Source organism: Lates calcarifer, linkage group LG23 (genome assembly GCF_001640805.2).
Source record: "Lates calcarifer isolate ASB-BC8 linkage group LG23, TLL_Latcal_v3, whole genome shotgun sequence".
Taxonomy (NCBI): domain Eukaryota; kingdom Metazoa; phylum Chordata; class Actinopteri; family Centropomidae; genus Lates; species Lates calcarifer.
The window spans coordinates 7,783,241-7,795,517 of record NC_066855.1 but is presented as its reverse complement, the minus strand read 5'-3'; the positions used below and the strand labels follow the sequence as shown (position 1 = coordinate 7,795,517).

General features: G+C 40.5%; 1 protein-coding gene across 3 annotated transcripts; it reads left to right on the top strand.

The window, feature by feature from the left end:
* The first annotated feature begins 440 nt into the window (after window positions 1-440).
* tbc1d24 (TBC1 domain family, member 24) lies at window positions 441-10,146 on the top strand. 3 transcript variants are annotated; one of them, XM_051066510.1, is made up of 7 exons: window positions 441-562; window positions 4,034-5,150; window positions 5,963-6,121; window positions 6,522-6,585; window positions 7,396-7,491; window positions 8,341-8,587; window positions 8,802-10,146. In XM_051066510.1, the coding sequence occupies exons 2-7, from the start codon at window positions 4,162-4,164 to the stop codon at window positions 8,954-8,956; spliced, it is 1,710 nt and encodes a 569-aa protein (XP_050922467.1). In that variant the 5' UTR covers window positions 441-562; window positions 4,034-4,161; the 3' UTR covers window positions 8,957-10,146. The 3 variants fall into 3 exon arrangements, with proteins under 3 accessions (XP_050922467.1, XP_018537360.1, XP_050922468.1); XM_018681844.2 differs by having other exon boundaries at window positions 444-631; XM_051066511.1 differs by lacking the exon at window positions 441-562 and adding an exon at window positions 3,548-3,609.
* Window positions 10,147-12,277: the final 2,131 nt, after the last annotated feature.

The window sequence follows — 12,277 nt, the reverse complement described above, 5'->3', positions numbered from 1 at the left end:
CCTTGCTAGGGTACTTCCTGTCGTGTCCCAGTGCCATCACTCATTTTACGGAGGTAGTCTGCAAGTAAACAAGGCAGATCAGATACTGTGATCTGTCATGCAATCTCTCCATGGACACAGCAGTGTAACTTGGCATCTAGAAGAAAGCCATAAGAGGAATAGGGTAATATTTGCTTCGGGTTAGTCTTTGGTGCACAACAGGACATTGGCATACTTTTAGTGGTTTTAATATCTTGTGGCACTCCTAATATTTCAGTTAATTGTTCTGGCTGTAGCTATATGGACATTTTTATGTGATATAAGTGTGTATCATCTAGTCCACAGTCTTTAAGTCTTGACACTATTATTTACAGAGGAAATAAATTCCACCATTCTTGCGAATTAACCAGAGCGTACAGAGAAGTGGGTGTAACCAGTGTGTATTTAACCAGCCCACCTGAGCCCCTCTGTGCAGCTCCAGCAGCAGCACGCAGAGGACCGTGACCGGGGTCGACGGCACTGCGCATGCCCGAAGCAACTTAATATGAATGCTGCCTCACGTCTCAAGACATCTCACATCCAGGTAGGGATATCATCAGTTTATTTATTGACTTATCATTTGTCAACCAGTCTTCGGTCTCGTGCTGTAGAGGTAATTCTTATCCCTGTCGTCGGGCTTTGTGTTTTACATTCACCGCTTCTCCACAAATTCATGCTGAAATCTCTCCACAAAAACAAACTCTAAGACAGCCTGCGGACGATATTAATTTGTGGTAACGTTCATGCTAGCTGGTGCAGCAGCATTAGCCAGAATCATTTTACTGGCTTGTTTTGGTGTCAACGTTTGCATGACTTTGTCTCTGTCTTGCGTGTTATGTTGTGTCGGGCAGCTAGTTTTGTGTCCTGGTTAAGGTTTCATTAGCTACTGACATGAACTGGCAGGAGCAGCTTGCGGCTAGCTAACGCTAGCAGTGCTAACTTGGCAAGTGTGAATGGAAAAGGGTGTATCAGATTTACTCCGGCGGTAATGTTAAATACTCTGTGAGCCGTGTACACCGCCTTACTCTAGCGTGTTAGCTACTATCACCTTAGATGGCTAGCTTATGTTAATAGGTTAGGGGACTGAACATTTAGTTTAGGCGGCTTTGTGTGCGTTTAAAGCTGTCATTCCGGTTTGTGTTGACACAGTTGGACCCGAAGTCACTGTAATGTTAACTGAGGGACAAGGTGGCAGACACTGTAACGTTAGCCGTGTCTGTGCCTATGCCTTCGTATCTGCATCTGATGAGCCTCCAAGAAAATTGCAGTCATTGATTCACCGACAGTGACGCTACCTAACCCTGTCCTGTTTTGCTGAAGTCCAGTTGTGTCAGCTCTTGCAAGCGGTCCTTTAATGCTAGTAGTTAACTTCCCTTTCCGATCAGTGCCTTAAATGGTGAAATTTAAGCTGTAATACATTAGTCACCGTAGGATCAGGAATTTACAGCAACGATTGTAGAATTGTTTGTAAAGTCATAGATCAAAATGAATGAGCAAATACTCGGAAGAGCTGATATTTGGAGCGAAATACTCTTAGTTGGAAGCTTATAGCTAAAATTAATGCAGTCTAATTCAACAGTCATGCAATAAATCCCTCCATGAAGGTTTTCATTGCCATAATGTAGAGAGGTGTTGATTTACCAGGATGTAGTTTGCAGTGCTGTTGATCCGAGTTGCATTATACATGTGTTTCTGTTACCCTCATTGCTATAAATGTGGTGGATGAAATAATAGACACATGTTTGTGAAAAGCAACACATATCAACAGTGCTTTAGCTCCTAAAATAACCATACCACCACTTTATTAAAAGAGCCTAATCAACTTCCAGTTAAGTGTATATATATATATTATATATATATATATGTAGTTGCCAGCCCATTGTCATTTCTCATCTGCATCTATTGGCTGTGAATATTGTTAAGCGTGGCAATCACATTATATAGTAATATGGTAAATACAGTTGAAAACCAAGAAAACAGTGAAGGCTAAAGCAAGATTTGATAATAATATCCAGTGAGACCTTTTGGTATAGGACTAGGCTTAAGCTTTCTCTAGGTAACTGCCCCTAAAGCTACAGTCAAAAGGATTAGGATGGCATTTTGAAATGGGGCAGGTGAAGGAACCATGTGGATGAGGCCTTGTCTGATTCTGTTCTCAACAGTTGATAAATTTGCTTTCAGATCTCCAAAAGAAAAAAAAAACAGAACTTGGGGTTTCAAGTACAGTAGCCTGTACTGCAGTATATGCATTATGTAAGCTAAGTAGGCTAAGCTCTTTTCAGGATGAAGATAGGTGCCTAGTGTATGAGCAACTTCCATAACAGTAGTGGAGCCAGGTTAATAGCATGCTACTAGGGTGCAATGCTGCTAGGATGTGGCTGTGCTTTGCTGCTCTGCAGGACTAGAGATCCACAAATCTCTGCTAAGCGTTCATCCATAGTGTGGAAAGTTAAGTTGTCATCATGAGATGGACCCAGTTTAAATGATCAACTCTACAGGTTTAAGGGCTGACCAGTTTAGCTAAATGGCAGCTATGCTAGTCAGGTTTTGCACCTTGCTCAACAGCATTTTAAATCATTTTAGCCTGAATAAGATACTTATTGTCATTGTAGTTATACAATGAAATTTGTTTGGTAGCTCACAGAGAACAGCAGCAAGAAAAAAATAGATATAAGCTGAATTTCTGAATGTTAAATCCTTTGCATTTACTCATGATGGGTTGAGTATACTGGAAAGCTGGAGGTATTAAGGATTTGGTTTAATGGACTACTGATCATCTGTGCAGAGAATTTATGTTGACTGATTAGGAGCACTTTTTTAATTGACTGAAATATCAGGGTGGACTTTGACCAGTTAAATTTATTTTGTTGGATCTGGATTCCAGTCTGCCTTTGGTCAGTTACATCCAGTGTCAAAGATAAAATGAACATTTATGCAATCATCCTCTTCAAGTATGACAGTTTTACATCAAGTCTTTCATGTGACTTGTTGTAAGGCAGTGTGGAATTATCTGAGGATTTTATGGCAGTCATTTTCAGTAAATTGTGAGTGACCTTTGAACATGTCTTTCCTTGTGACTTGTTGAAAAACAGTGTGAAATGATTTAATGATTGTATGACAACTATTTTCAGTACTTTACGGTATAGTGCGAATGATCTCTGGACATGCTTCTCGATGTATCATTTGGGTAAGCACTGGGTGCAAATGATGTGATGATTGCATAACAGCTGGTTTTTAAATTATGCTGCTAGTGAGCTTTTATAGCTCTTATTCCAAGTTTTTATTTCCCCCACCACAACAGATTCCAGTTTAAACATTTTACTGTCAAACTTTGCCTGGCCAGTTAAATCTGTCCAAGATATATTTGTGCATCCAAGGTCATCTGAAGTAGTTTAGTGGCTATCATATGGCATTAATATTGCCTTGCACTACATTCCATTCAAGCTATGGGTTTACTTGATTTATTTTCACTTTAGACGTATGAAATTCATGATATACGTGCTTTTTCCATCCTTTGCTTATCCTCAAGGGTCGCAAGGGGGCAGGTCTGGAGCCAGAGCCTATTCCAGCTGACACTGGGCAAGAGGCAGGGTATACCCTGGACTGATGGACAGTCCATTGCAGGGCCAACATATATAGACAAACAACCATTCACACTCACATTCACACCTATGGGCAATTTAGAGTCACCAGTTAAACTAACTTGCATGTCTTTGGACTGTGCCAGAGTACCCAGAGAGAACCCATGTAGGCACAGGGAGAACATGCAAACTCATAACATAAATGTGTCTTCTTATCCCAAGTCCTTGCTTTATCCTTAACTAAGTGATATACCTAGTTTAGGGAGTAGCCAGCTATATACAAGCAGCATATGTAACTCAAGGAAATGGAAGTTTGACTTTGCTCTGGCACTGCTGACAGAGTGATTTTGATATGACTCAGACAGTTTTGCAATTTTGCACTTCTTTTTGATGATGCACACTCATTTTGTAATTTTCTCCCTTGTGTTTTTCAGTAACCAGCATGGGCAGTTAAAAAAAAACAGAAAAGTTATCTGCAGTGTGGAGGACAGAAGGTTTGTAAAACCCCAGAGCGTTGCCCTCCTCTCTTCCCGCTCGGGCAGTCCATCAAGTTTCCAGCACCATGGCTGAAGAAGACTATGGCAGCTTTGTGGACTGGAACCAGATGGGGGACCTGGCCAAGAGCAGCGGGCCCACCAAGATAGACTGTAAAGACCTGAAAGAGTTCAAACAGATGGCTCGGCAGGGTTACTGGGCCAAAAACCACAAACTACGGGCACAAGTATACCAGCAGCTCATCAAAGCCATTCCCTGTCGTACAGTTACCCCAGATGCAGAAGTATATCGTGATATTATGGGAAATGCAGCCACTAAGAAGCCCTCCTCCCACATGCCACTGCCTGAGTTTGTGGATGGAAGCCCTGTACCACGGTACTGCCTTAAGGCAGATGCAGTAGCCTCAGCACATCAGATTATCAACTGCCTGGCTGGACAGTTTCCAGATATCTCCCATTGCCCATCACTTCCAGCTCTTACTGCTTTGCTTCTGCACTTCAGCGCAGACGAAGCTCAGTGTTTTGAGCACATCAGCCGCATACTGGCCTGCAACGAACCAGGCAAGCGCCTGCTGGACCAGACTTTCCTGGCATATGAGTCTAGCTGCATGACTTTTGGCGACCTGGCCAACAAGTACTGTGCACCCGCCCACAAACTGATTGTAGCCACAGCCCAGGATGTGCTGGAGGTCTACTCAGACTGGCAGCGCTGGGTGCTCGGTGACCTGCCTTTCAGCCATGTGGTCAGGGTTCTGGATGCCTACCTGGTGGAGGGCTACAAGATTCTCTACCGTGTGGCTATAGCCTTGCTCAAGTTCTATCGCAAGCATAAAGCAGGAGCCCAGGGAGGCCAGGGCAACCAGCAGCAACAAGATTCAGGCAAAGTCAGGGCAGACATCCAGGCTTTCGTCAAGGGCATTGCCTCCACCGTCACACCCGACAAACTGCTAGAGAAGGCCTTCTCCATCCGTCTGTTTAGCCGTAAGGAGATCACTCTGCTGCAGCTCACAAATGAGAAGTCCTTGCAGCAGAAGGGAATCACTGTCAAACAGAAGCGGTATAGTCAATAATATGATTTTTATGTGGTGATTTGTGGCTATTTTTTGTTGAATTTATTATATAGAAATCAGGCTGAGTCAAGTGGGCTTATTTGGCAAAGCTACTACATATCTAGCATCAATGAGGAATCCATCACATGTACTGTTATCATGCAGCTATACACATCTAAAAATCACTGACATTGTACGAATACCTTATGATTCAAAATGAAGTTTAGTTACCCATATATTTATCATTCTGGTGAAAATGGACAGGCTTAAGATGCATTCTTAATAAGACACAGTTACTGGACTGTAAATTAAATCACAGTGGCATGCACAGAATGAGAGGAATGTGATGTTAGAATAGTACAGGACCAATTTAGATGTTTTATACGCAAATATACACTACAAAACATGTGATGGATTACAATAGATGAATTGTTCAGGCAGTTTCATTTGCTTCATTTGTAACAATGTTGTGCCCTTTTAAGCTTTTTATTCTTGCATCCTTGTTTCACATCATCTTCTTGTTTCCTTTTCCTTTGGTCTGTGCCACACTTTTCCATCCACCATCCTCTGTCTCATCTGCACTCCACTGCTGTGTTCACTTCATTGGTTCTTTTACAGCTCTAGGTGGGTTCTCTCCTCTGTGCTACTCTCCTGTTCTGTTTCTGATTTTGTGTAATAATAATCAAGCTACTAGACTCTTAAATAAATGAATCTGCTTTAAATTGATTTTAAAGGTGTACGCATCACCATCACCAACTGTGTGATCTGCCTCTCAATCTCTACTTCACTGCCTGTGTCCATATGTTTGGATTGTCTCCAGGCGGAATGTGCAGCTGGCACTCAACCCTGACACCTTCTCCTCTGAGATTGTCAGTGCCAAGGAGATGCGGGACATCTGGTCGTGGATCCCAGAGCGCTTTGCCCTGTGCCAGCCACAGCTCCTCTTCACCACTTCCACCCATGGCTGCAGCTTGAACAGGTACACTGTCCAATGCTCACCTTAATATACTAATCTAAAATCAAAAAAACGATGCCAGAAGCAAAAAAGAAAGAAGACTACTGGCCTTTTTTATTGTCTATTTATGTTAGGAGAAACATAGGCAATTTAATAGGAGACGAGAAATGTCTTTTGGTTTGCATTGAGGCATTTTTGTGCTTCTTTTTCAAAGGAGAAAAAGAAAAAGAAAATGAAGCCTAACTTATTTGGACAAATCTTCCCAATACACAGAGCAGATTCTGTCCATAGTAACTAACAGGCCTACCTTTTATTATAAAGCAAATACATGATTCATTACACTTGTTTTATCTTTAGAATCAGTATTAGGTGTTAATTAAGTGAGATGCAATGCAATGAAGTAAACTTTCACATTTACTTCCAGATTCTACTCACATTGTGAAGGCTATGAACCCACTCTCCTCCTCATCCGGACCACAGATAGTGATGTAAGTAACACATACAGAGACAGGGAACTCTGTCATGATTCCCCCACCCATTTTACATCAAATTGAATTTGAAGACGGTATTCGAGTGAATCAAGGATGCACATTATTATGAATAAAAACTCCCATGGGATATGATAACATCAGTAAGTCGTTGTCATGTTCAGGTTTTTCTACCTGATTATTATTGGTAGCTGAATACAGTGTTAAATATATTGATATATGATATGGCTGTATGTCCTCAGCTGTGGTTAAGGCAGAATTACTTAGATATTTAAGGTACAAAGTCAGCTGAACCAGAATCTAAACAAGACAGTGTTGGTTTCACTGTCATAGAGTAGTTTCTGTCTCAGACACTTCCCATTTCAGATGCTTGCATATATCAGTCAAATGGGGAAACTGGTAGTAAATGCTTCTTGCTGACTGCAGTCTTGTATGGCTGGCAAAATCTGCCCTAGAAAAACTCACTATTGCATGTAGTGTGTGCTAAGAGCACTTCTGTACTGACCTACATGCAGCCCATCAGTGTTTTTTCATTCAGTAACTAGAAAGGATCACAGTAGCTTTCTGCTCTTCAAAATAGACCAAAGTTTTACTCTTGCGCTGGGCTCTGTAAAGTGGTTTCAGAGGTCACAGTTACACAGGTGTCACATGATTGGATTATGGTGCTACAAAGGGATCCCACCGTAAACATTGGCAGTTTCCAAATAACAATCCTTCACTAGTATGGATTTTGATCTCTTTAGAGAATAAAGAAAATATTAGCAGATCAAACAGATTAATTCTACCCATATTAATATGTTTTTCTTTCAGGTATGTGGAGCCTTCCTATCCACAGATTGGGAGGAGAGGAAGAGAGGAGGCAACAAATTGAGTTTCTTCGGCACAGGGGAGTGCTTTGTCTTTAGGGTGAGTGAATTTTTAGTATCCTGACTTACTAGCTTCCTTTCAGCTTAAAACATCTCTTTCCTTTTCAAGTGAATTTTATCTAGCTTTTCTGGGATCAATTGAAGGGAAAAGGTTTTTATTTTGAGCAGTACCACACTGTAGCCACCAGAGGGTGCCATCCACTCTGGTTTCATACTTTCTGGCCTCAATTGGTGTTCAGGGCTTCCATGTAAACAGCCTACCTTGTAGGTTACAAATCACCATACAGACATTGTCTTGTTCCTTCGTCTTCCTACACATCATGTTTAATTTGCTCAGGATAGTGCAGGATTGAGCTTTAGTTTTAATAACACCTGGACTAGAAATAGTAACACAGACTGGGTCTCTAATGGATTCTGTATGAATTATTCACTTGGCTCTCTGTGTTGATGCACAGCTGTGGGCTGTCTGAGTCAGCACACGAGAAAACACCATCATCTCACGTACTGATAGCTTAAAACACACACAGATCGGAAACTCCTGTAACCTGATCTAGTAGTATCTGACCAGGGCTTCACCTGACACCACACCTGACACACATAAGAGACAGTCAGCAGGGACTGCTGTCTATCAGATGTGCAGTCAAGGGTTGGAGAAGGCGCTTTTACAAACGAGTAACCAGGTCATCACATGAAATATCTGTCTGTGTATGTTAGGTCTTGGTCGGAATTTAAGATAAATTTCTTGTAACCTTGATATTGTTAAGAAATTAAGTATTTATTTTTGTGTGAATACAGTTACAGTACCATTTTATTTAATGTGTGATGCCCTGGTGTGTAATTGATGTTGACTGCCTTACATTAGCGGTCACTGCTTCGTTTCCCTTTTTAGCTGAAGCCAGAGATGGAGCGCTATGAGTGGGTGGTAATCCGCCACCCTGAGCTAGCTTCCTCCATCAAGACCCAGGCTGAAGAGGACAATGCCACCTCTGACGGCCAAAACTCAGAGAACAATAGCTTACAGCAGCCGGAGAAACCCGCTGGAGATCTGTCACCATTCCTCTCCGCTCGCCACTTCAACCTTAACTCCAAGAATACTTCTATGTTCATGGCTGGAAACTTTGACTCCATCATAGTGGGTGAGTGGATTATTACAGCATGTTATTAATATGGAGTTGAGTGGGGATTTTTTCATCAACTGAAGCATGAAAACACATTAAACATGGGATTTTAACATTAGCCTTCCACTACATTTCACACCACATATTGATTGTTTTAAGTGAAAATGATTTGCAGAAATGCAGCATTTGCTCTCAGTTGCTCATATGTTATATTGCTCTTGTGTCTGATCAGGGGGAGGTGAAGGCAACGCTCTTTACATTGACTCAGAACTGAACCATGGGCGCACTGGCAGGTGCGCCACCTTTGACAACCCGCCCCTGTGTGCAGAGAGCTTCCAGGTTTCACTGCTGGAAGCATGGGGTTTCCAGGATGCCATGGCCTCATAATGCTGTACACATAAACACACACTACACATACACGTAGATCCATACATCATACAGACATGGACACATAGGTGCATGTTGATGCTCACAGATTTTAGCACTTAAACACATTAAAGCAGAAAGTCATTTTCAAAAAGTCCAAGTGTTTGATGTAGAAAACACAGATATGCAAACAGAACAACATCCGTCCTACAAATTCTTCTATGATTAACTATTTTTTATTTATTACTGCAGTTAATCCAAATTCAACATATGAACAAATGTGATATTTTTGTTTGTTTTGTGTTTATTTTTGTATTGACAGATTTGTGTTATAGTGTACTAATTGTGTTGAAATGTGTGGTCATATGAAGGAACTGTTCAGGATCAACTCTAGTTAAAGTCGATATGAGGTTCATCTTGAGGTTTTTGTTGTTGTTTGTTTTTTAACGTTGACTGTGATGTATTCATGTTCATGCTGACCTACAACATTTAAATTTCTGAATGTAAATTCAGTACATTATGTTTTGTGGTTTAGCGCAGTCTGCCAAATTTACTGTACAGTTATCACTGCAGTCCTTAGGAATATATCATTTACCAGGCCATGTTGATAAGCTGAGGTTTACGATAAAATGTGTGCAGTTAAGTCCTCATTTGGTGATCAGTGTTTTTAAATGTTGAAAGAGCAAAGCTTAGCCGTAGTAAAGTTGTACCAAGTCCTGTTGCGATTCCCCACATTTTTTGATTTATTGTACATACATAATGTGGGAGATCTGCTAAAGGAATTAATGTAGTTAATGTTTGTGAATATCAGTGGTGGTTTTGAGTGTTGCCATTTTGCACCATATGTCAAGCTTTCTTTTGAATGAGTGGCAGTGTCTCCTTTGTATAGTATATGAATATTCATGTGAATAACTACAAACTTTTTTTTAAAGAAAAAAACTCAAAAGGCGGTTTTGGTTTACCGGTAATGGAGATTAATGCAGTTTGCTCATCCTTCTCTTCCTCTGACCATTTTCCTGTTAATTCCGTCCTTTCCAATGTTAAAATAGTAACAAAATAAATTCAAAATTGTGCCCTGTTGGCAAAGTGTTGTTGGGGTTAGACAACCTATTTGTATCCGTATGTTCAAATATGTGCTCTGGTGAAACATCAGTTGAATAACGTTAAATGTATTCTACATGTGAAAATACAGCAATAATACGTTTTCAGGAGAGTGACTCTGTCCTTGTTTTTAATGTCTTACCACTCACTCTTTTTCTTACAAATGAATCACATCTCTGTCCCAGCAAAGACAGGGTTACATTTCTTCAGACTGTCACAGAAGTGTGCCAGATGCCTTTTAACATCAGCTGACCATGAATCTAACCCCCTAATCCCCATCTTCTTGTGTTTCTCTCCACTCCAAGTAGTTACAGCTTGCATGTTTGTCCCTAAAATGACTTCTCTGTTTGTATCATTATAAAGAAATTACTATAATATAATATATATTCTAATGTCATTGTTTTAAAAAAACATGTTATACATGTAATGAATTCATACTTTATGTGAACCAAAAACATTAACACATAACTGCAATAATTTAAAATTATCAGCAGTTAGAGTAGATACAGCAGGTAGGTCTGGTTTAAAAATTCATGAGTGACTACTAAATTACTCACATACATTTCTTGAATAGATACTGACTATTTTTGTTTGAATGTCTTGTGGATGTCTCTGCTTTGTGGAAGCTGACAGTGAGCTGCATGACTGGAAAACATTGGGCAGAAATGAGTCAGACTTAGAAATATATTTATAAAACTGTCTACAAAATTCAATTCATTCAAGTGATTATTAGTCTTCAGAGAAATAGGACCCCCCCAGGAAACTGTGATTGCCATAAACAATACAGATGTTTTATTAAACATGTCAGTATAAATGAATTCCACGACAATCAATGTCAATACATTAAAGCTCTCTAATTAACGTGCAGCCAATTCTTTTGCAGTAGGTGTGGCTCAGCCTAATGCATGTTAAGAAATGTAGTATCTTAGGCAGCAAAGTGGTGGAGTAATTCCTTCTTTACAGTAAGTGGCATTGACTCCATCTTGCCAAGGCTGTGCCGTTCATTCAGGATTCACACTCTGCTAATCGCACATGCACTTCTATATTTAGCTGCTCCTTTGGGTGTTGGTCTGGCGCATCTCCTGAAAAAACGTGCTTTCCAGCCTCAAGGAATAAGATGCTTAAGTGTTTAACCCAACACTGAGACGGGTCTCCTCTTGACCCCCACCCTGCCGGCCCTCAGATAACAAGGGGCTGTGGACAGGGGATTAAGATGTAGTCTAAAGAGTTCCCGACAAATATTGTTTTGATTCACAGACTGAATATTGCAGCGCAGATGAGTCCCTGCTTCCAAAACCTATCCAGTGTTACTGGATACATGTCACAAATCTACCTATGGACTGTAAATCTGTGCTTCTGAATGAACAATAATTTTCACAACATTGGCTTTTTAATTCATTTTATTATTTTTTTAATTACTGGAAAATGAAAATTTCTCCATCCCAGTAAGAATGAAACCAACCCATATGGGAAAAATGCCAAACCTGAGAGTAGCTTAGCTCAGCTACTTCATTTATTTAAATCCTGCTTAAATCTTAAACAGAGTGGAAATCTTTGTAGAACTGTATCCTGGTCTGATCATAGATCACAGTACCAGAACCATAATAATAACATAAAATTGTATGTCTAGATTCACACTACATTGTTCATAAACAATGGCTGCTTCATAGTGAATCTTCAGTGGTACATTGATTGATTCATGTCCTCGTGAGAGTTTCTCACAGTTCCCTGTTTCCCTTCCTTGAACAGAATCTCTAAGACCAACCATCAAAATACAGCTTGGTCTTATCTCCTCCTCTTACAGCTCATTGATTAATTCCACTCAAGGACAAGAGCATCCATCCAATCATTGTATCCATCCACCCAAAACAAACAGGACACAACAATGTGTAGGTAGGGAGGCTATCACGTTACTGCATGCTGTCATGCTGGTTGCAAATGTTTGCTGAGCACGTACCCCAGATAGGAACATCATAATCCAGCGTCAACAGAAAAGGCTGCATCCATATCCACCTAAAAGAGTTCTGGATCAGTGTATGTTCAATGAGAGGAGAAAGGGAAATGAGGTGAAAATCATTTCATTCACTTGTGACCTTTTTGTTATCAATGCATCACTGCACACACACACATCATCGCTGCCTCAAAATGATCTATTCTTGTTGTAAAGATGTTGACCAAGTAAAGTGTTTGAAAGGAAGAAGGCCTGTGATGCCTGAGTAGAAATTGCATCATGAGTGAAGA

What these genes read in the sequence shown, in the direction of transcription:
- tbc1d24 (XM_051066510.1), top strand. Translation starts at nt 4,162, where the DNA reads ATGGCTGAAGAAGACTATGGCAGCTTTGTGGACTGGAACCAGATGGGG. An exon ending in TCCGGACCACAGATAGTGAT is followed by an intron (nt 6,586 to 7,395) that starts GTAAGTAACACA and finishes TTTTTCTTTCAG; the next exon opens with GTATGTGGAGCCTTCCTATC. An exon ending in GGGAGTGCTTTGTCTTTAGG is followed by an intron (nt 7,492 to 8,340) that starts GTGAGTGAATTT and finishes TTCCCTTTTTAG; the next exon opens with CTGAAGCCAGAGATGGAGCG.